The sequence below is a fragment of the Labrus mixtus genome, chromosome 5 (genome assembly GCF_963584025.1).
Source record: "Labrus mixtus chromosome 5, fLabMix1.1, whole genome shotgun sequence".
In the NCBI taxonomy this organism is placed as follows: Eukaryota; Metazoa; Chordata; class Actinopteri; order Labriformes; family Labridae; genus Labrus; species Labrus mixtus.
Window position 1 is genome coordinate 20,298,748 of NC_083616.1, and position 24,179 is coordinate 20,322,926.

General features: G+C 39.4%; 2 protein-coding genes across 3 annotated transcripts in view; both read right to left on the reverse strand.

Moving 5' to 3' along the window:
• Positions 1 to 650: 650 nt before the first annotated feature.
• zgc:114041 (uncharacterized protein LOC574425 homolog) lies at positions 651 to 5,919 on the reverse strand. 2 transcript variants are annotated; one of them, XM_061038475.1, is made up of 5 exons: positions 5,757 to 5,919; positions 4,609 to 4,851; positions 4,372 to 4,515; positions 3,301 to 4,074; positions 651 to 2,283 (listed from the first exon to the last, which is right to left on the reverse strand). In XM_061038475.1, the coding sequence occupies exons 2-5, from the start codon at positions 4,808 to 4,810 to the stop codon at positions 2,105 to 2,107; spliced, it is 1,299 nt and encodes a 432-aa protein (XP_060894458.1). In that variant the 5' UTR covers positions 4,811 to 4,851; positions 5,757 to 5,919; the 3' UTR covers positions 651 to 2,104. The 2 variants fall into 2 exon arrangements, with proteins under 2 accessions (XP_060894458.1, XP_060894457.1); XM_061038474.1 differs by having other exon boundaries at positions 4,609 to 4,874.
• Positions 5,920 to 7,615: 1,696 nt separating this feature from the next.
• The window catches only part of jak2b (Janus kinase 2b), a 34,453-nt gene continuing 17,889 nt past the window's right edge, over positions 7,616 to 24,179 (reverse strand). Inside the window, exons 5-24 of the mRNA XM_061038478.1 lie at positions 22,927 to 23,072; positions 22,187 to 22,478; positions 21,657 to 21,776; positions 20,733 to 20,890; positions 20,291 to 20,402; positions 17,943 to 18,129; positions 17,058 to 17,182; positions 16,685 to 16,819; positions 15,586 to 15,673; positions 14,547 to 14,674; positions 14,168 to 14,306; positions 13,691 to 13,842; positions 12,934 to 13,084; positions 12,386 to 12,522; positions 11,865 to 12,054; positions 9,422 to 9,546; positions 9,147 to 9,319; positions 8,743 to 8,860; positions 7,959 to 8,072; positions 7,616 to 7,736 (exon numbers count right to left, since the gene is read on the reverse strand). Coding sequence (XP_060894461.1) covers positions 7,629 to 7,736; positions 7,959 to 8,072; positions 8,743 to 8,860; positions 9,147 to 9,319; positions 9,422 to 9,546; positions 11,865 to 12,054; positions 12,386 to 12,522; positions 12,934 to 13,084; positions 13,691 to 13,842; positions 14,168 to 14,306; positions 14,547 to 14,674; positions 15,586 to 15,673; positions 16,685 to 16,819; positions 17,058 to 17,182; positions 17,943 to 18,129; positions 20,291 to 20,402; positions 20,733 to 20,890; positions 21,657 to 21,776; positions 22,187 to 22,478; positions 22,927 to 23,072 — 2,898 coding nt within the window. The 3' untranslated portion in view covers positions 7,616 to 7,628. The remainder of the gene's footprint in view (positions 7,737 to 7,958; positions 8,073 to 8,742; positions 8,861 to 9,146; positions 9,320 to 9,421; positions 9,547 to 11,864; positions 12,055 to 12,385; positions 12,523 to 12,933; positions 13,085 to 13,690; positions 13,843 to 14,167; positions 14,307 to 14,546; positions 14,675 to 15,585; positions 15,674 to 16,684; positions 16,820 to 17,057; positions 17,183 to 17,942; positions 18,130 to 20,290; positions 20,403 to 20,732; positions 20,891 to 21,656; positions 21,777 to 22,186; positions 22,479 to 22,926; positions 23,073 to 24,179) is intronic.

Consider the following 24,179-nt stretch of genomic DNA (forward strand, 5'->3'; position numbering starts at 1 on the left):
CCTGAGTGTTTTAGCCATCTGTTGAGATCTGCATTTAACTCTTTAGAAGAGTTTGATGAAGATAAGATATGACAGGAAGAGATTGAAGCTTTCAAACAATCAGTGCAGTCATTTATTTGTTAAATTCATTTTAACGTCTACAACAACAGGTGATATGATAAACATTTCATGTTGAGACACACGTAACTATAATTCACTGAAAACATCAAAAAGGCACAAAGTAACCTGAAGATAATGTGAGAAAACTTAAAAAAAAATGGAATGACTTGAAAAAGTAGATTTAACCAGAAGATACAAAGGTGCAAGGTGTGATTGGTTTAACAGCACCATTCTTTATTCTCTATTGCACATAAAGAAACAGTTTGATTGTACAGGGCTGCACCATGACTGTGACAACAAGCATACTCATGAGGCCACAAGTCTTGTGTAACACAGCAGTAACATCAGAAGGCTACACTTAACATGTCACCTGAGTTATTTGGGGGTGAGTCTGAGGCCCCGACAGCGCTTGAGTTATTATCGACTCCTACAGCTTCCAAGAAAGTGGACAAATCAATAATAACCTTCTTTTCCTAAAAAAATGACAAGTTCCAATTTCTCTTACACAAATTGAGAAAACCAATGGAACCCCTCACCCTGCTGAAAACTGAAAAATTAAAAGAAAGAATAAAACCCTGAAAGTATCTCTTCTGATACTGCAGAAGAGGCAAAAGAGTTCAATGGTAAGTTATTTCACAAACACTTCACTGTAAACAAATGCCTAAAAAAAAATAAAAAAAATGTAAATGACTATCTATCTATATATCTCTCTTTTAAGCCTGTTTGAATGAACCATGAATTACACATCTAATGATTGACAGAGACACATTTTGAATTTGATTTTAAAGCTAGGAAGCAGAGTTATCCTGAGGGATCCTAGTCCTTTCAAACTCTCATCACTTAAGCAACATTTGGGTGTGTTGTCTTATCATTTATTTTCAGTCCTATAGCTCGACACACTAGGATAAGCACCTCTTGCTTGACTTGAATCATTTTTTTTTTTATTGTAAAAAAGGAAACGTTTGATTCATGGAAGTCAAAACTGGATTCAGAAATATTTTCCTTTTGCCACCGACTAATGCACATACTTTTTCTGACTTAAGGTTACATGTTGATTCAGCAGAGTCCTCCATATAAAAAGTGGCACTTTTTGTAGCTTATTCTTCTGTTTTGTTTGGCTCTGTTTCTGACTAAAACTGTATTTAAAAACCAAACACACATAAATGAGTCAGGCACACAGACACAGTACGGATGTTGGACTAACATTGTTGCTTTTAGTGTTTACATGGTATTTTTTTGGACAATAAAATTAAGACAATATGTTCTTGCTTGGCCTGCTGCACATGTGTGACACAGCTGTATCTATAGTTAGCTGTATTATTGTAATCTGATGGGCATGGCTGACAGTTCACCAATTCAGAAGCTTTTCCAGAACTATAAGAAAGTTTGGAGTTGAGCTTCTGACAGTATTATGTAAGTTTCCTGTGTAAGTGTTACACATGTATAACAGCATGCTGTGGAAACTGTACAGGATCACACATTTCCTTGGAGAATCTTTCGGGCTTTAACGGCTGACATGGCCCTGACTGTACAAATGTACATGCTCATTCTCCTGTTGTGTCAATAACACCAGCAAAGTTAATCTATTTAAAACTTTTCTAGAACAGCTTTCACTGGAGGAAAAAAAGAGTTCATAAAGCCTGACCTCCAGTGAGCCAAAATAAAAGAAAACTGTCCACATAAAACAAAGGGAACGTTCCGTAATGTGGCGTACATTAAGTAAAAAAAAGGGTCAATCTTCTTTTGGTTGCAGATTAATAAAAGTTTTTCTTCTACAAACGTTGATGTGCACATGAGATTGTATTGGAATAAAAACAGAAAAAGGGGGTCAAAGGGGGAAAAACAAAACTAATTTTGCTTGTATGAACGGTACAGTTTCTGGAGCGGTAGTTTTGTCATAGAGCTTTCACACAACAGTCAAACCAACTAGCAGCTTGTATGTGTGAAACACTGACCAGGCCAACAAGGGGTATTTCTGGTTCGTCGCCTGTTATGTAACAGAATCTCACTTGACATTTCCCTCCTCCCGCTCGTTGTTGGTCACCTGATCAACTTCAGCTTCCAAGACTTTCCTCCTCTGGACGAGGCGGTCGACCAGGACGACAAACACTGCAGAAGAGATGAGGCAGAGGCCCGAGAGGTAGAAGGCGGTGCTGTAGTCGTGCGTCTCGTCCACCAGCCAGCCTGCACAAGACACAAGAAATGTGATTACAGGATGCAACAAGGAATGAATAATTTACAGGGGTGTACATTTCCTTTAGGAGCATCTAGAACTGCAGGAAAGGGTCAAGGTTACAACCACTAAAGTCACCCTCATGCCGAAGTGAGATGAAAAGTCAGGGAGTCCCTGAAGTCAGCCAGAGTGATCCGGTGGATCTGAATGTACGTACAACATTTCACAGAAATCCATCTAGCTTACAAAAATCAATGTCTGCTTTTCTATTGGCAACTAAAATGAAAAAGCCTCCCACACTGACTGCCTTGTGTTGCAGAGTTATGTTAACAATGTGGAGGTCAACATAAATGTCTTTGTCAGAAAAACCAGTATCTTTCCCTCTCTAAACCAGGGTGTGCAGGTTTGGGTTACCAATAATACGTTAGACTTTTGTAGCATTTTTCGGAGTACTTAAAGACACTTCACAAAGAATAACAACAAACAAAACAGTGGAGAAATGCATTGATGCATCAAGTATGTAAAGGTCACAGGAATCTTTTGCACCGTGACAACAAATGCTGAGTCAGAACCTTCATCAGATTTGCAATGACTCTTCATTAAACTTTGAGAAAATCAACAGACACTTTTTTTCATATTTTTGGAGGAATTCTCATAAAAATGATAGTACAGGGATTTTTTTTTTTGTGCAGAACATTTGGCATAGTTCAGCATATGAATGTAGGTCCTACTACTGAGACAGGCTTGTGCTTTGGGTATCAGGGTGAGGAGTGCAACACGTGATCTTTCTTTAATCTATTGAATAATACATTTAACCCCAAAAGTATGATATTAAACTAAATACTGTTTTAGTATCAGTCTGAATTATTTTTTTCTCCAATTAATATCCTCAATGTGTGGGTTTCTGTTCCCTATTATTGTTGGTTTTGTAGCCCCAAAACAAGCCAAAAAATATATAATTTAAGTGACGAGAAGTTTTTGCTTTTCGTAAACTCATGCTCATGAGTTCACGTGTTCAGACTCCTCACCTGCAGCAGGTGGACCGACAAAGCCTCCGATGCTCCTGAAAAGCATGAAGAGCCCGAGCCCGTTGTCGAACCCCTCCAGCGTTACGATGTCCACGATGGAGGTGATGTGAATGGCCACCACACAACCAAACAGGAAGCCATAGAGCAGAGCAAAGACCACCATGGCCCAGAAGTTGTGGCTGACGGGCAGCAGCAGGAGCACCACGCCCAGCAGAGTGACCACCATGGTGAGCAGCTGCAGGTTCCTCAACAGCCTCATGTTAGCTATCCACCCGCAGATCAGCCTCCCGGCCAGGTCTGCTAGGCTGAGGGTGGAGAGGATCAAGGCTGGCCAGTACTTATCCATCCCCAAGCTTTGGGCGAAGGGGACTAAAAACAGAGGAGGGATGAAAAAACCCGCAGCCGCAAAGATAGCAAACAGAATATAGAGGAAAAATTCAGGTTTCCTCATAAGCGAGCACTTGAAGAAAAACGTCCTTCTTTGTGGGAGCGCGGCAGCATCGCCATCCAGGGTTTCCCGCGGCGACCTCTGGACAGCGTCCAAGGGTCTCATGAGAGAGCCGCACACACACAGGTTGAGCTGAAGGCCTCCGATGATGAGTAAGGAGCCCTGCCAGGTGTACATCTCGATCAGCCACTGGAAGAAGGGGCTGAACATCACGGCAAAGACACACTCCCCTGAGCTGGCGATGGCGTAGGCGATGGGACGCCATCGCACAAAGTAGTGGCTCACCATGCTGTTGGCCGGGATCCACGAGAAGGAAATGCCCAGACCTGTTGACAGAGCATAGAAACCTTTAACAACACACTCTCTCTTTGATCATGTAAACCGCCAAAAATGCAACGAAGAGGGAGGACAACAGGGTCAAAATAAACACATTACAGTGAAACATTGCAGCTTTGCTTCTTAATCCTTGCGGGTAGTTATCTCAGAAGCTTGAAATATCCACTAAACATCTCAAATATTTCATTTGAATAACAGTTCAAGAATAAGAATGAGAGAAGAAAAACTTTAAAAATGAAAAAGAGAAGCAAGGCCTCCTGGAGTTCAGCATTTCCTGAGTGTGTTACCTTGCAGTATGCCCATGGTGAGGTAGAGCCAGGGCAGACTGAGGTCCAGAGACGCCAGCAGCATCCCAGAGGAGGCCAGCAAGCCCCCCACTATGATGACCACTCTCTGGGAAAACTGTAATGTCAGTGCACTGGCCAAAGGAGCTGTGAAAAAAGGGGAGAAAAAAAAACAAACACGATAAAAACATCCAAGGACAAAGACGACTTAAACCTTCCAGCCGAAACCCAAATCTCTACCTCCAAGGTGAAACGTGGCAATTGTGGTGGCCGTGACCCACGAGGTGGTACTGGTCGGGACCCCAAAGTGACTCTGGATGTCCAGGAAGAAGAGGCCAAAGTTCTTAAGGACTGCTGCAGTGAGGCCCATGATGAGAAAGGCAGAGAAGACCACCACCCAGCCATAACCCCCATCGGGAGGCGCAGCTCCCCTGGACTTCATCTCCTGCTGCTGCCCTGCAGGCCGCACTCCTCAGTGTGCTGCTGAATGGTTGTCATGCAATAAACTGATAAGAGTCAAAAGGTGACAATGGAAATGAGCATGCAAAATGCACATTGTTGCATGAAACAGTGTCAAACAGGAAACACTTGTTTCATTTAAGAAAGAATGCCTCTAGCATGTTGTTTGATTGGAATTAAAACGTTGACTATGCCATTAAACCGGTCTACAGATCAAACACACCGACTGAGTTAGACTGCAAGCCGTGACTTGACAGAGTGACAGTGAGCCTTCTGTTTTGGACCAAAAACTGTATTTAAAAAAAGACACATAACTGAGTCAGGAACAGAGACAATGTTCTGAAGATGGACAGAACTGAGGGATGACCTAACATTGTTGCTTTTAGTCTTTACATGGTATTTTTTTTTGACAATAAAATGAAGACAATATGTTTACTTTGGCTTTAATGAGCTGTATTACAGGAAGGCTTGTATTGTGGATTGTTAAACAGGATCCTTTTCGATGAGGCAAGACCAGCCTATGTTAACTTATTTCATATTTAATCGTCTCTGTAAGTGCTTATTGTTTGTTTAAACATTTGTTTAGTGTTCTTTTAATGCTTGTCGTGGTGCTTTTGATGTCTTTTATGAGGCACTTTGAATTGTTTGTTGCTAAAATGTGCTATATAAATGAACCTGCCTTGCCTCCCTGTGAAATACTCCAATGACACTAGTCAACAACAAAAGCACCAGTAACTACAGCCTCGAATAATTGAGCCTACACAATTGAACATTAGACAGCATGAACTGCCTTTTTTTATTTTATTTACAGATGCTCCCTGGAGTTAGGCTACCCTGTATTCTTCAAATTAAGCCAATACAAAGGTTACTGTAACGAGCCTGCCAAGTTGGAGAGGTTAGAGAAGCGAGCTAGACTCTTCAATACTTACAGTGCAATCTTATTATGAAGTTTACGGTAATTAAACCGACAAAATAGAAAACAAGCAATCATTAACATCGATGTTTGCGGTGTGATGTCGCCCATTTCTCCATATTTATCAACCCAGAGTTGTAGCCGCTCATCGCCCACGACCTTAAGCTGTGAGATATTACCATCACTGGCGGACCCGACGTCCACCCGTCAAATGTCAAACCCCCAGACCTCCCCGGCTTCGACGAAAGCCGCTGCGCACGCAATATCCGGATTTCAAAGTAAAGTGTCGGAATTGACCATAATTTACTGAATGAACGGCATTTTATTTGAATTGAGTGATATTGTAAATAAGTTAATTGACCACAAATGCAAGTGAATTAGTTAAATAGAGCCTATTTTAAGAAAAGCAAATTGTTATGTTGAAAGATCAAAGGTTAAGTTTAGGGATTCATCTCATATTTATGCCGGTGTTAACAAACTTTGTACTTGTTAAAAAAAAAAAAAAAAAACGTGTTTTTTGTCTTTATGCAGGATGAAATACACTTTAAAATTATTAACGAGAATATAATAGTTTAATACTAAGATTTTATTAAGAAATATACATAACTAAGCACAAGGAAGATCAAATTATCTTTTTTATTATTTATTTTATTTATTATTATGATCAAAAGACTCCTACCGTAGGCTACTATTAAAGATGTGCAAGTAGTCTCCCTCACTGGTAGAGTTCACGGTGTATTGTTTTATTAGTATTATTATAAAGTTATTCATTATTTTGTATATTTTAGGGGGTCAGGCACCTCAACTGTCTAAAAAACAAATGTTCCCACAAGGACATTTTAACTTCAGTAATGTTTAAACATGTCAGACTGACATGTCTTTGAGTGTTTAAAAAGCGCTTTAAATAAAATGTATTTTTTTTATCAGTTTTGCTAGATTAACCTTAAACCTTGAATCCGGGCTGGTTTTGGTGTCACATTATCCTGTATTCACATCACACCAATTTATGCTTTTATTTTGTGTACTAATGGAGTAGGAGGATATTAGTAGTTTAGTAGTGTAGTTTCAAATGGATATACAAAAATGCTCTTCAGATTTCGTTTTGGAATACAAGTTTTATGTTGACAACACCTCTCACAATGAAAACAAAAAACAATAACAGATTTTTAAATCACCTTTGTTTGAATTTCATTAACACTGACGTTTTGCTGGCAGTTCAAATAGAGTATTTCACTGTATTTTCATTTTATAAAATTATAAAAAATTTCTGGACATATGTACACAAATATACTGTTTGTATATACACACATACATAGAAAACACGAAACACTATTTAGTCCATTTCTCGGAAAAAGAAGGGAAAAGGGATGATGAAAGCTAGCCCGGCTAGCTGTTTGTATGGACTCAACACCCACTCACACACTCTTCCTCTCTCTCTCTCACTAACACACAAATACACTTAAACACACACAGAGGACTTCTTTGACAGAAGTGTCTAGCTTCAGAACCTGGCAATATTATCCTCGGTCTCCACAAACTGTTTAAAAAAAAAAAAAAAAAACTTAATCCAGTATGTTTGACAGAATGTTTTTTTTTCAGCAACATTTACAGTCAATGGTTCCTTCCATCCAAGCTTCAATTTTCTATTCTGCTGTAAGTGAATTAGCAGCAGAAATGGCTTGTAAGTGCCTTCTTTAAAAGGCACCTTGGCAGTAGTCTTTCATCTGGTCCTAAATTTGAATCACCATTCTTCCAGTCACACGCCACACGCTGGCACTAAGCAGAAGAACCTCTTTTTGGCCTTTGTCCCTTTGTCACAAACAAGACAATAACTTTAAGAGCGACTCGGTTGAAAAGGAGCGGGGCACTTGGTGATTTTTTTTTTTGTCTAAAACTCTTTACTGTCCCTGAACAAGTCGATGCGCAGCGCAAGCTCCTTGAAAGAAGGTCGCAATTCAGGGTCGTTGTCCCAGCACTCCTCCATGATCTCATTCACCTGTGAGGAAAAGAGCGAGAAGAAAGATGATCAAATGTAAGTGGAAACTACTTAGAAAAGAACAACAGATCAGTTAAGAGGGTTTACGTGCCCATATGTTGTAAATGACTGAGTTTGCATTAACATACAATATAAGTGTGAGCATATATGTTTAAAGTATGTAAGTGTACACGCATGTGAGTCATGAATCCGATCAGAAAGAAAACAGTGACATGTTCATACCTCTGTGGGACATCCCAGAGGTTGAGGCAGCCTGCTGCCTGATCTGAGGAGCTCGATGAGGTGATAGACGATTAACTGTCCCTGCTTGTCGTTTCCCATCATGGACATGAAAACCTGAGGAAAAGAATAATGACAGAGAAGACAAAGAGACATTTAAAAAAAACTTTAGATTTAGAGAGAACCAAAATATGTTCTATGTTTGGATACAAATCTCAACAGGTAAATGTAGCACAATTTATGACCTGAAAACTCCATAATAAATCTTTTATGTTTGAGAAAACACAGAGACAAAAATATGGCAGCTAATAAATGATGTATAGTTGTGTTGTCAGTCATAAATCACACTAGACTTCTGGCTCTGCTAGCTCTTTGAAATCAGAAATATCCACAGCTTACAAACAAACACAGAAAAATGTTGCCTATAATAAAGCGTTCAGCAAAGAGGAGGTTACCTCCTTAAACCTAATTAAGTTCACATCTGGAGGTGTGACGGTTCAAAAACAGTAGGGAGAAAAAAGATTCCTCCTCTGGAGTAAACATACAGTAAGCTGAATTCTGCAGGATTCAAAATCAAGGTTGTGTGTTCTTTTTTTTTCCCAGAATATAACCCGCAGTCTTCTGACATCAGAATCATTACTTGTATGCGAGATGAAAATAAAGAGACTTTTGCTTCAATCTGCTGTTTTTCATGCGTTTGGCGTGTGCAAAAAAGTGTTGAACATAAAGTAAACACATGGTTTAAAAGAGAGTGTATGCTTGTGTGTGAGGTGATGTCATCACATACTGCAGGAGGGCTGCTGTTCTTGTCACTGTGGGTGAAGAGTTCATAGAGCACCACTCCAAAGCTCCAGACATCTGAGGCCACGGAGAACTTGCTCTCAGTCAACGACTCGGGGGCATACCTACAAAACAACAAACTTTGTATGACTGTATGTAAGAAAGTTATGGGATTATAGGTAGGTTGGGTCAGCTGTGGTTCAATGGTGGAGTCAGTTGTCTCTCATTTGGAAGCTTACAGTCAGTTTAACATGCTCCCATAGACTTTAACTAGAGGTCATGAATAACAGTTTAGGTTAGAAGACAGAAAGATGAATGTACGGTTTATATTACAAGAATTTTGCAATATGCACTGGTAATGTGTATTAGAAGAAAAATTGATTGAAAGATTTACAAATATCAGAGCATTACCAAAATATGGGACTCTCTCCTGGCTCTTTGACCATGTAGTACTCTTTATCCTGAGGCAGAACTTTGGTGAGGCCAAAATCTCCGATCTTCACCCTCAGTTCGCTTTCCACAAGGATATTTCGTGTTGCCAAGTCTCTGTGGATATACCGCTTACTCGACAGGTATTCCATACCCTGTGAACACAAAGGACACGAAGACATGTTTTTTTTCCATCTATATTTCCAACGGTCAGCAGCCGCAGAAAGGATGTTAGTGAACCAGCAAAGGGAAGTTACCTTGCAGATCTGAGAAGTGTAATGCACAAGCTTCTTGTGGTCGATCCTCTCCCTGTTTTTCATGAGGTAATCTCGCAAGCTGCCAAAAGGCAGATATTCCATGATGAGGCGGAGATTTCGTCGCCCTGAGAAGGCAAAAATAGCTCATTCATTATTTGTTGGACCTAAAGCCACAACAGCGTTGAACTTGCAAAGAATTTGAAAGTTTGAAAAATGATGTACAGCTCAAACTGTCTTTGGTTACCCATAATAAGGCTGATACTGAGACGATGAAGCAAAAAACTATAATTGTTTGATACAACATGCTTATCATCATGTAGGAACAGATATGAAGTTTCATGCTCCAAATTGCAAAACTTAAATGATATTTATCTGGTGGGACATTCCTTTTTAATACTCTTTTTATGAAGATACTGTTCAGTAAATGCAATTCTGTCATATCTAAGAAAACCAAATTCTTGTTTTGCTTGTCAGGAAACTGCAGAGAATGACAGCTTTAGGCAGAATTTTGTGTTGAAGGTTGCAAATCTGTAGCGAAAAGTGTAGAGAAAGTGAAGATGGCAGTTTTGTTGATGTAATGTATTGACCTGAAGGAACCCAAACTCACAGGACACAAATGAAAACCCCACACTCTTCCTGTTTACTGATAACAAAAGCCTTTCATTTGATTAACTGTTTGAAAGAGACTTTGCATCGAAATGTGAAGGACAGGACGTGGTAAATAAAACAAACCTTTTCGGAATAAGCCTTTAATCTACGTTGGTGAACCAGACCACTTGGATACGTGTGAACAACTTCACAATAAACAATCCATGAAGACTGTTGAACAAACTGTCTTAACCAACATAATCCATTTCTGATATAAAAGAATTTCGGTTCAATCCCTGAATCGGATATATGTATTCATGACATCAAGACTAACACTTTCATGCAAGTTAGATTCCGCTACGATCATCTATGACGAATTTAGATATTTAAAGGCTTTATATGCGATTTTTCACACTTAAATATAATATAAATCAAGTATATCCTCTGAAAATAACTCTGTGAATCATGACTGTCTACAATGGGTGTAACACCGAGTCCCGCTGTCTGTGATGTTTTCAGAGTTTTTTTTCTGTTTGTTGACATAGCCGGCCCGACGGCTGACTCCTCCCCTCACGAATAAAAGTTGTTTAATTGAGGGACTAGAGAAAAGAAAAATAACATACTGTACTCACTGCTTAACTGCGTTTCTAGATCACGCTTATTTCGGGTAAATTTACATGCAGTGTGAAGATACGATCATAATAAAGATCGCTAGCATTAGCATGCTAACCCACAATGCACCGAGAGTTGTTTTGGTTTCATGCTGGTGCTCAAGGGCGACATCTGCTGGATCAAAAAAAAAAATCGCATATAAAGCCTTTAAGGAGTAAATCACATTACCTGATGAACTCTCCCTGAATCTTATGTGGAGCACTACTGCCCCCTAGTGGGGCCGATCTGAGTTTCAGGACTGAGGAAGATTGAGCGCCGCTTTCGTTTTTTCCGTTTTTGAAGTATTGATCATTCGTCTTCCAGAACATAATTTTTTTCCTATTCTCACACTTGACTACAAGTGACCATTCAAGTCAAGTGAGGATCAACGATCATCCAATCCTGACGAACGTTAATTACGACTCTTTGAGCCGCTGAAAGACGGACCCACGGACGACTGATTGGACCGCTGTGTTTTTCTTCAAACCCATCTCATTATCGACTCCGACCAGACCTGCTACGGCGGTTATCGTGGGCCACCGGCATTCCTGATCCGACAGAACTCGACGGGTAGCCTTGGCACCATTCGGCGGAGTTCAATTGAACACTACGTCTCAGTAAGGAAGCGTTCTGATTATGAGATTGGGGTGTTGAGTCAAGCTTGTCGTATCCGAATCAAAGCCTCAAAGTCAACTTTCATCAAATTTATTAAGTTCCCCCTTTTTTTTTTTACTTTCTTTCTCGAATCCCACTTCGTTAAATCCCTCAACCAATATCGCTTTTAACTCCAAAACTGACACAAGGATCTCACCATGGCAACTTAGAAACAACACAATATTATTATTCACGTTATATCACTGTCGTAATTATATTCTTTGACTATTAATTTCCTTTAAAACATTTTTATGTTCATCATTTTTCTTTATTAAACTTCCATATAAAATTTCAGTACTTTGTGTAATTTTATGGTTTCACTGCTTGAGAATTCACCCCAATGATATGAGACAGATTTATAGATTAATCAATTACTACAGGTAATATTAGTTTCCTTACTTAACAAGGATGGTGCCCCAAGTTATATATATATATATTAAAAGTAGTTTCGCTACATTGATTTTAAAATCTCCTTCCAAATTAGGCACCATTTTCATCTGAGGAACATCAGTAGGTAGTTGTAAGAGTGTCAACAACAGGTGAGCTGTACCTGCACTGTAGCAAACTCCTTTGTACTTGACGATGTTCTCGTGCTGCAGAGATTTGAGGATCTCGATCTCTCTCTCAAAGTCTCGTAAGTGCTCTGCAGTGCTGTGCTGGAGTTTCTTCACAGCCACCACCTCTCCGGTGTTGTCCTGAAGTGGGTCATATCGACACATCTCCACACTGCCAAAATTTCCCTTAAAGAGAAGAGAAAACCAACTTGAGTGAGCAAGTACAGCATTGTCTTAGTCTGGGATTTCAGGTTCGGTTCACTTTGGGGAAAAAAGCTAATGGTGTGTAAAGCCCTTGATTTTCAGAAAGGAAGCATCTGCAAATAAAATTAGGTAACATTTCACAGGAGTTGTCCTCTAAGATATTAAATCTTTCTTCAAAAGTGGTTTTCCTTCAAATAATCAGTTTGACAAATTCTTAATTTCAGGTTACACTCTTAAAGAAAGGTCTACATCTTGACAACATGCCCAACACAAAGATTTCTCTCAAAAGCATAGTTTCTACACTTTTTGATACCTTGCCCAGCTGCTGTAAGAATATGAGGTGTCTCTCTTCAAACTGAGCAGGCTCTTGACTCTCAAAGCCGCCAGTCGCCCAGCCTGTGCCAGCCGTCCTGTTGGGCAGGATGTCACTGTCCACGATGAGCTCGTAGTCTGCAGAAATCACAGACAATTAGGAAAGAAACGGACCGCTCAGGAATTAGTTAGTCAACATTTAAACAATTGGATTTGTATTCTGGAACTACCCAAGCTTCGCTCCTGTATTGGACTACTCTATTCAGCAATCACTCAGGTATAAAATTAATGATGAGCCTGTGATCCAACTCCCAACAGAAAAACATCCTCAAAATGTTAAAAATGTCCTTTAAAAAAGCAGCAAAGAGTCGCCTGATGAAGGCAGAAGCTCAGTCTGTCTTTTCACTGAGGAGTTTCTCGGGACACCATGATCAACATGTGTGTGTCTGAAGACGTTTGAGATTCTACTCTGGTGTGACCTAGATTCACTGTTGGGACAATGCTAGCAGTGGTTTTGCTGGCCTGCTGATGGGTGTTGTTTTCACTAACCTGGTGTGAAGAGGCTGTGGAGGTCACGAATAATGGCACGAAATGTGGGTCTGAACGTGGGCTCGTAGTCCATGCAGCTGGTGATCAAATTAGCCAGCTCTGTCCACTTCGGAGCAGGAAGCTGGTGGTGGTCTTCATAGAACAGGGTTTTCTGAAAGATGAAATTGAGGGTTAATTCTGGAAAATGGAAACATGCACATTTAGCCTTTCATCTCAATTAACCAAATATATCTCGTCAATTTACTCCAGGTGCAAAAATATTCAGGGCTTCTTTGCACATCTGGATCAAGAATGTTTAATCCCTTAATGTGACAACGTAACGCCGGATTGTCACATTGATACGTACAAAATGATTGAAATACATTTTGCTTTGTTATTTTGAAAACTGGATGGGCAATTTTAAATTCAGTTGAAAGTATATATTTGGATTTCATGTTGCAGCAAAGGGAAAATAGTTTCAGCTTCCTAACTCGTGTGTTAATTCCACAGAGTTTGGACAACAACGTACAGTTCAAGTTTTGAGGCTGCGTACACAATGCAGAAGAACCTGCCTGCCCAGGCATGTTACTCATGTAATATATGTCTTCGGTTTTCTTAAGACGCATAGCAGGTTACAACAAAGCTGCATCAACAATTATTTTTAACTGAACACAATCAGGAAACACATTTATTAAATACATCACTAACCATGATTTACACAGCATAAATAAATATATCTTTAACAATATATATTCTTTTTCATGACACTCTGCCCTACCTTAGAGTTGTCAAGTGTTGCTAAAGGTTTCTCCCCACCACTGCAGATCTCCCATAGTGTGGTGCCAAAGCTCCACTTGTCTGCAGCCAGGTTCAGGTTGGCAGGGTCTTCGATACACTCAGGGGGCACCCACGGGATCCTCTCAATCAGAACTGATCATAAACACAAACATTTCACTCGACCTGATTTCAAGTTTACATTTCTTCCCTAGAATTTCAGGCAGAAGATCAGCTGGTTCAACGAATTCTCACGCACAAATGGAACATATTCCTGCAATGCATGCATATTGCAAATGATTTAAAGAACACCAATTTTACCCATTTTAAATTAAACTCATTATTTAAAAAGGAAGTTATCCAATTCAATGTGAGATCCAGGACATACAAGCTTGTTGCAATGACATCCTTGTTGAACTGCTGCCCCCTGTTGATTAAAGAGATGTACTAAGGTTAAATGGAGGTAAAAAAATAAACTCACTTTCTCTCGGCAGGACCGTGATGCTGATGCCAGGGTCACTGAGTTTAATGAAGGGGGGGTTGCCGGCCCGTCGGTCATCCTCTCTGATCAGAAGAATGTTTTTAGCACAGACATTCCCGTGGACTAGATTCTTTTCTTCCTGCAGGTTCAGAAAGGGAGAAATTATTCCTTTTCCATTTGTCCAATCATTCTTTTATGTTACATTTCATTCCCTTTATTTACACATGTATAATTTAACGTTCTGTTCAGTCAGTTCTATTACAAATAAGCTTGTCCTTAATATTTTCTCCTTTAATACCATTTGTGTTGACCTTAAATCAGAAAATGAATGTTAAATAATGTTTAAAAGGTAAATGTGTCAGTATACACAGACTCTTACCAAGAAGTTCATGGCCCAGGCCAGCTGCTTGGCCACCTCCAGCTTCCATAGGATGTTTATCAAGTTCTTGTTTTTCTTCAAGTAGGTGTCCAGAGACCCAAACTTCACAAGCTCCTGCACCATGATATCTATAAGAACACATTTATTAGTTGGAGTTAAAAATGACTGAAACATTTTGAAAACTACCACCGTTCTAAAACATATAAATTTCAGCTCAGCCAGCAAGTTATATTTATGAGCCACTTTGTAAGAGTTAACCAAAGCCACTTTGGAGACAGTAGGATAGATGTGACACGCTTAAAGTCCCTGAAGAAAACTGATGATTGGATTCAATTTTTACATAATCTTCCACTGATGGATTTAAGTGCTTTCTTATTTTCTTAAGTTTACTTACTTCCACTGAACTTGCATCAATGTATTGTGTCACACTTTTTTTTTCTTTTGTGTTGTGCAAAAGACGAGACAGCAGTCAAATGTTTTCTATAATAATTACACAGAAAGTATCTCAATGTCACCTTACATTGACTGTATCTCTAAAAGTGCAGTTCAAATAAAATGGACAGCTAAGGCAATCAGGACCAAATATTACACCCACATTCTTACTCAGGGTAACAAAAAAAGCTCACAGGAACTTAACGGGAGATAATTCCCAATCTACTACATAACCTAACTGATCACTGCCAGTTCTGATCATTGTGATAGAAAGCTGCCTCAACAGTAGGCTACAGTCCAGAAGTCTCTTGAGGTGAAGAGTCGGTGAGGCCGGTCAAAGAGCCTCTGGGTAGGGGACTGTAATCCTTCTCAAAATAGCCCACCATGCCCACGGTTTTAATCACTGACTGCCCTGAGCCTAAGAGAGTCTTGTCAAGATTATAGTGTCACCAGTAAACTCTTGACATCATTACAACCTAATGACATAAGCTTATAATATGAGTCAAATGAATGCGTACTGTGAGTTGTGAGTGTGTCTATGTGTGTGTGTGTGTGTGTGAGGACATACATTATTCGTACAGTGAGTGTCTCTCTGACGCTGACTTACTTTCTTCTCCGCAGACACACACGCCGTAGTTAAGGATCAGGTGTTTATGTGACAACTGGCTCATCATACTGGCAGCTTCAAAGAAAGACTGCAGGACAAAAGAAGACAAAAGATAAACACATGATTTGTGCGCCTGTACAGGAAAAATAAATTACATTATAAAAACTAGTTAGGTACAATTAATGTTGTTTTTTATTCATATAAGATATTTTCACTGTAGATACTGACAAGGTGCCCAAACAAATATTTCAACAGGTATTCCTAGATGCAATCATTCTCCCTTTTCATACTGGCAGTTATAATACAATTCTATGATTCACTTAGCAGACGCTTTTATCCAAAGCGACGTACATCAGAGAGTAAGTACAACACAAGCAAGGATCTAGAAAAAAGGGAACAATGTCAGTAAGAGCAAACGATCAGCTTTGAGTCCGATTGGACACACAGGTGCTGACAGGAAGTGACCAGAGTCACAACATTGACGGCAGTTCTTGAGAGCTCTAATCAGTATAGAAACCATCTTATAAGTCGTCGTTATCAAACAAAAACAATCGTCATTACCATTACCATCATCATCATCAATAGTAATACAACAAGCTTCTAATACATGTGAGGGAGAACACATCCACAACCTCAAAAGACTCAGTTTGACCAATCAAGTGGATGTCCTCCAAATGTTTAGCACAAAATTAAAGGGATTCAAATGTCCTGCCCAAAGTTACATTTCAATCAGACCCAGAGTGTCAATATGTTAAATTTTCTTTAAAAAAGTTTTGAATAATCTATCGATTGTGGACACTTTTTTGTCAATAAACTGATTAATTACTCAACAAGTAATTCACCTGTACAATAATGTGGTATCCAAGATATTGAATTTTTCTTCTAAAACAATCTCAAATACATTTTCAGCCTCTGTCTGAATGAAATAGCAATTTATGACTTCTCAGCCTTTGCGCTGTAGTTCAGTTTGCTTAAGCTTTTCAAGCCTGAATGTAGGAGGACAGAGAAAATGCACAATCATAATCAAATATCCTTTTTCTTTACCAAATACTGATTGCTATTTAGAAATCAAATTTGAAAGAGCTTCAAAGCTTCAGACCTCAGAGTAATTCCTGTGGGCTTCGTGCAGGACTTTCATGACTACTTCAGTCTGGTGGACCAGTCCGTAATCTCCCAGCTCTTTACGGACCCCTTTGAAGATCTTTGTAAATGTCCCTTGACCTAAACTCTCCATCTGAAAAGAAGGACATTATTTCAGTTGTCATTCATTTTCTAACATTAAAAAATCCTAAACTTTCACCAGTGATTATTGTAGTGGATTTAAAGCATTTGTTAAAGCAGGGAAGAACAGTAAGAATAGTATTTCAAAACTACAAGATAACTCAAGAGTGTTGTACATTTTCATGTACAGAATATTTGGATAAGTAAGACAAAGACTATGAGACTGTCCAGAACCGGCAAACTGAGCTTACAAATTCCAGATCTTCCTTCCTGATCTTGTGAAACACCATCTGACTGATGTTGTGTCGATGTAGTGATGGAGATGGAGGCACTTCAGAGCCTTTGTTGCTCCTGCACACCAGGAGGCAAGACTTTTCTGTTTGAGAGAAGATAAGTGGGAATAGTCTTAGAAGCTGAGAAGGAGTTTCTGAGGTTTGAGATTTAAATGATAAATCGACGTGAGCTAGTAAAGCGCTTTTTACACCGCATGTCACACCTATCCATTCACACCCATTCACACACTGACGGCAGAGGCTTTTATGTAAAGTGACCATCAGAAGTAACTAACCCCATTCATACACACTGATACGCTGCCAACGAAGCAGCGGGACCAATTCGGGGTTGTGTCTCTTTCCCAAGGACACATTGAAATATGTGGCTGCAGAACCTTCCGGTTGAGAGACGACAGACTCTACCAACTGAGCCACAGTTGTAGAGACAATGCAGACACATGTCATGTCTGCATTTTTTTTTCTCCAACATTTACAGAGAAAACAGATCACCACATTCAAAGTGTCTAGTTCATACACATTGTGCTTCTGTTACTCAATCAATATTTACACACTCACTCACTAACACTCTCAATCAAAGTTAAAGGCTGGCCAGAGAACTGGCTTGATTCTTTGCCCTTTCAATTCCTCTTTGCCCTATGCAGTACAGTTTACGGCCATATTTAACGCAGAGTCTCAAAACAGCATCTCTGGGACACCTGTGTATATCTATAACATGCAACAAACTTTAATTTAACCGTTATTGAGCTAGAAGCAATGGTTGCATTTGACAACAGAGCTTAGCCCACTCCTATCGTTTATTATCGTATACCATATCTCTTAAACTTATTCCAGCGTCTGCTTTACCTTTGGATTTAGGTGGACAGCACTTGCTGAATTGGAAAATGACGCTTTCAGAGCGCACAGTTTCCTTTTGGTAGCAGCTTAGTAGTTCCTGCAGGCTGCTGAAGTTTCTTTTGGTTCCACTGAGGTTAAACTCCCCACTTTCAGACCTGGTGATCTGACAGTGTTTGTATTCTACTGCATCATACACCTAGCACACACAAAGAGGAGAGCAGAGATTACAATGAAATCATTTGAGGTTCATTTAAGGAATCAATAAAAATTAGAATGCTACTACAAACAGGCAGACTTTAAGAGTGACTTAAATCCAGCTGGTGTCGGTTCAATGATGAAATCAGTTAGAAGGAATTTTAAAAAAGGAACTCCTTTCCGAAAAAGCGTGTTGCTATACGCATGTGCAACTCTGAAGGTGACGAAGTAAAACACAAACCAGGGAGCCGAGTCTGAAGGCCTATAAAGAACGAAGCACTTCTATTTAGACTCACTTAATATTTAACCCTCAAGCATCAGTTTAATTTACTACCCTCTTAAGTCACTAAGGACAAAAAATGTCCATGCCAATAAACTGCTATAAAAATAGAACAGATTGATATTTTTTTCTGCATACATCTTGTAAACAACTTCAGCCCTGCTCAAAACTACCAAACATTCAATAATTTTTAGGAATTTAACCCTTTAAATGCCAGTTTGATTACTTGATGTCACTGTTGTTATTTAAGAAAAAAAACACAAAAATTAGTTATTTTCCATCTAAAAAATATTTGGTGGCTGGGGGATTTTTTTTCAAATCAGTCTTGGATATTTCAAAGATTATCCAAAATATTGACTTCAATGCATTGTTAGTTTTTGTGTAGCATCAGATTTAAAATGTAGTTCTCTGTTTGGACATTGGAGGGCAAAAATGTCCAATTTATAAAAACTGCTATAAAAATAGAACAGATTAATATTTTTTTCTACTTTTTTTTTGCATAAATCTCTTAATTAACTCCAGCCCTGCTCAGAAATATCAAATATTGTGTAATTATCAGGAAGTTAACCCTTTAAATGCCAGTTTGATTACATGATTCTGGCATTTAAAGGGTTAAATTCCTAAAAATGATTGAATGTTTGGTAGTTTTGAGCAGGGCTGAAGTTGTTTGCAGAGAGATGAGAGATGTATGCAGAAAAAAATATCAATCTGTTCTATTTTTATAGCAGTTTTTTGTAAGTGGACATTTTTGTCCTTAATGACTTAAGAGGGTAGTAAAAATGTTTCAGTGTTCTATTGATCTATTAAACAAATTAAATGTGCATTCCAAAATTTGTCAAGAGAGTCTTTCTTACAAAAAATGGTGCCATATGCAATGACACAGACAAAATGATGGCCAGATGAAGAGGTAAAATTTGACCAAATGGACAAAAATGTCCATAGTGATGCATGCGGGTTAATACACAAGCTGCTGCTACAAACTAGGAGGTATTTTTGCCACATACGTATCGCAACAGTTAAGCACATTTTAAAGCAAAACTCTCCATGTTTGTCATTAAAATGAGAAAGGAGCTCAAATATACATATATTAAATTATACACTATTATTTAATATATTCACACATGCACACAACTCCTGAGAATTTGCCAAAATTCTCAGTGTGAGCTGCATGTCTGAACACAAACAGCCAAATGTTTCTCCCCAACTTTGTCAAAAAGGTTTCCTTACATCCCCCTGGTCAAATTTCCACAAGAATTTTGGCACAACAAATATGTGAACGCAGAAAGTAATATACTGGAAAATTCCCAGCATGCAAGTGGGAGGGGTGTTATGACTTTTCAAATCACGCGACTGGTGCGTGACCTGTGTGATCTTTGTGCATGTGTTGAAACAGCTTCACTTAGTTTTCTGCTCACAAGTATGTTCTTTCCAACTCTTTCATTGACACTGCAAATGTGTCCAATTACACATAGCACTGATATAAAGGCAAAAACTGCCATCATAGCATCGCACTCTGTTGCTCGTCTGACATCTTGCCGTTTTATTTTTACGACATGGCTTGCCTCCTGAGACCCTCACTCAGTAAAGTAATTCAGGAAGATTTCAGGGGCAGGCTGTCTGAACATTTCAGGATATTTTCAGGAGCACGTATGTAAAAATACTGTAAGCCTTAGTATGGCCTGTTGTCTTGTACATATTCATATATCAGATATCTACTGACTTCAATGACATTTTTTTGTGATATTTATTTAATTTAGGCCAAGGTTTTCTGTTTGTCACAATTTCAAGCTTAAGTAAAAACTGTGTCAAGGCTTACTCATCCTCCTCTAATGTATTAATGCACATTAAGATATGGCAGATACCAGTGCTGACTTTGACTTACCTGAACAGGGAAAGTCAGAAAATACTTGTTAAAGTCTTTTGGGCTACATCTCAAAATGTATAATCCTCGCTTGTTTCCACTTTTTTGAAGCCGGCTGATGGCAAACTCCATTCTGTAAAACAAAACACAACATGCAGTAACAGTTGAGGTCGGTGACTTACTTGTTTATTTGAAAAGAGGTGCAGTTAAGTTGTAAAGATTAGATGTAGGAGTGTGAATAATGATACATATAACTCGTGGCTGTGCCAGTTTGCACCATTTGTCAAGCTTTGCTAATCACTGTTACAATAGAGTATGACGACTGGTTTGACAGTGTTGGAAAATTAAATTAGCTTGTCAGACAAGTAAGCTGGTGAGGGCATAAGAAACCTGCATAAGATGGGAGAAAAACTTCCCCATCATTTTGGTAATATAAAAAGGGCTTGGTTTATACTTCACTCACGAGATTGGGCCATGGCAATGTGAAGCGATGGCCTCCACAAGCCGAGGAGGAGCTACTTCTTTACAAAGGTAGTGATGTGCATCTGTTGTCAGACGATAGTAGCCATCGATGAGGGACACAAAGGAGAGGGCTTCAGACAGGCTGGAGAATTCCAGCTCCTAAAATGTAGAAAAACAACTGTTAGACATGGGAAGTAAGGGTTTGGACGGCGAAGGGCGATGTAAGGGTTCATGGCATGGTCAACTAACTACTACTACTCAATGAACTTTCTAACAGCACAGACTCTTCTCTCTGTGTTTCTCTTTTCCATTTCACACACGGGTGTGACTGGCAGTGAGGGCTAGCGTCAGGGGGAGTTGATTCCAGAACGGTGGAGCTAACTGTTACGCCTCCACGAGGTGTCGTAGGCCTAACTTGGCAAAACAAAAGGTGAATTCACTTCCAGAGGATCTACCCATTGGGTGGTGGCAGAGTAGATAGTATCTGTGTGGTCTCTACTTTGAAACTTGCATGAACAGAGCCCGGGTCTGTTGAAGCTGTCAATGCTATGTGAGTTATGCTGGTCACTAAGGACCATGTGGTAGGTTATGGACGGATCAGTGGGGCATAAGAGCATGGGGAGAAGGGTTTTCCTCCCTGAGGGCTTATCCTTTTCATTATGGCACAAGTATCTTGTGTTTTATTTCTAAGTGAACTTAACCACTCTCCAACTATCCCCAAACTCTGTATTATAAAACTCATGTTGCATAAAAAGCTTGCATGGGAACCTAATTCTTATAATTATTTGCCCACAGCTGCTGAGATTTCCTTGTATCATGCAGAAATCCATTTCTGGTATTTCTTTGCCCACGGCTGTTGAGATTTTCCGGTTTCCTTGCTTGGTTACAACAGAGTAAAAGGCAGCTATCCAAAAATGAGGTTTACCAGAATCTTGCCATCTTGTTTGTTGATTGTGACCACACGACTCTCTGCAGCACCCTCCTTGCTGGCCTGTTTGATACTGATGTCAGTGACATCAGGAAAGTCACACAAGGTCTGTAGCTCCTGAACGAAGAAAATATAAAACAACATTTACCCGCGTGTCCCCAAAATCAGAATCGGGTTGATTTCCAAGTATATTAACACATACAAGGAATTTGACTTGGTGTTTGGGGAACCAAACAAACAACAATGTTGTGTCATTACCCTTCAAAACATACACACAAATATGGTGGAAAACATAGTCCCACATCACAAGTCTGTGAAGTGAAGTTTGACTTAATCTGCATGCCCAGGAACACAATGCTGTAATTCTGTTGGTCTTCCTTTTATCTTTGTACATTTTCAGATACGATTCATGGTCTCAGTGAACTAGAATGATCCTCTGTCTGATGTAGCCAAATGTTGGTGATCAAACATTAAATATATCACTGCAGAGAAATGTGAATAAAGAGAGTAAAGGTACTGTTACGAACCTGGCCAGTATCTTTTAATTTTTCTCTGCACCACTGGATGCCACTGTCCGCTGCCACCAGGATGATGTGCAGTCCACTGGACGGTTCCCGGACCTGGAAGGTCTCAGTATAGAAAGCCCTCTCCAGGGACTCCATGCTGATGAGGTACTTGAGCTTGAGGTCTCGTGCCGTGGTCCGACACTGACTGAACTGCTGGATGAAGCGCTTAAAGCGGAAGCGGATACGCTTGCGGGTCAGGAAGTTGCAGTCCTGGATCTGCGCTTTCACGTCCTTTGGCAAGAAGGACTTATAGCTAGAGATAAGTTAGAGGGTAAATCTTTAAAGTTACAGCATAAAACTTAAGGCCCAAAAACTTCAAGCTTGGACTAACAAGACAAAAGTCACCAGGATTGGAAGTAAAAAACACTCTACAATACTCTTAGTTGTGCTAACTTATTCTCTGACCTAATACTTTGATAAGAAGCCTAAATAGGCAATTTGTTAGTCATCATTAAAGTTCATGCATAGCTGTATTAGTTATACCTTCACTGCTAATTTGTGTGTTAAAGAGGATTGGTTTGGTTTCATAAACAAATCAAAAAATATGAGAAGAAAATGTGTCAATAATACAAAACTAAATTAAAGCATTAGGAAAATCTGTTTTGTAACGTTAACAGTAACACCATTACAACAAAGAGTGCTAAGCAGGAGAGATATTTGCAGGCAAGTCTCCTCCAATGGAACCGTCTTTGTTCTTGTACCTTATAGTGTGGTAAATGTCGAGCGGTGATGTTTGTTTCTCCTTGGCCGTTCTGGTCATGTCCAGGACCGCCATGCCCAGGCACTCTTCCTGAGTCTCATGGGAGTTTGGGATCTTCACCAAACCATTTACAAAGTCAGTCCTCCACTGCACACAGAGAAGAACACAGTTGATAGCATTAGTGCATGTTTTCAGGTATTTAGGTAGAGTAAGTATATTCAAAATACTGCGATTTTATATTGTCCTTAAAAACTTGGGAAAAGATCAAATGTTGTTAGTTGTTGAGAATTGAGTCAAAATCCATTTTTTATTTTCCTTGTCAAATTGAAGGCTTTTGAATTGTACATGTTGTTCTATCAGTTAACCCCCAACTGGCGTGAGCAGAGACAAAATTCCCTTTGAAAGTCATAACAACCTGTCTTTATCGCAAACACAGCGACTCAGTCCCGCAAGGAATTCAACATGTCCCTCACAAAGCAAAACATAACATCTGCCCAGAGCCAACGCAAGCATGTCTAATGGCTTAATGGCGGCAAACACACAATGTGCGGCACCCTCAAATGACCCGCGCAGTGGTGCTTCCCCTCTCTTTTTATAGGCCTTTACCAATCCACAAGCACAGATTTCCACAGGCATAAATCCACATAATCCTTCAGTTCACCAGAGGTTAGCGCCAGTCATATTACTGGCTGGAGTAACCTTGGTTCACTCATATTAAACAGACTCCCTTTCTATTCACTGTGATGTAGACACACAAGTTTTTAAAGAAGGGCTGCAAGGCTCTGATGATGATAATAATAATAATAATAATAATAATAATGATAATAATAATAATAATAGTAATTCATTGCCAGATTAGCTAGAAAGGAAGCCCAAGGGAAGAAATGCATAACGGGCTCATACTAACACATCAATGATCTTCAATGTTACATCGGGTTACATCTCTCTTTCAGGAAATATTGTGCACCGTTAATAATCACTCCATACAGTTGCAGGGAGAAAATGGTTCTTAAACACACAACAGCACCTGTCCAAGTCATGTCTGCCAAAATCAAAAATGCCCACTTGTTTTAGAAGATCACATTTTGTCACTATTATAAAAATACAGTACAATTTGTAGCCTGTTACTTTTTATAAATGTACATCTTCAGTAAAAACAAAAGGCTTGAGGTCAAAAAGTATCAGAAAACAGGCCAAAATGATTGGTTAATGTGCTTTCTGCTGTACTGGACGATTATCAAGACGTTTTGGCAT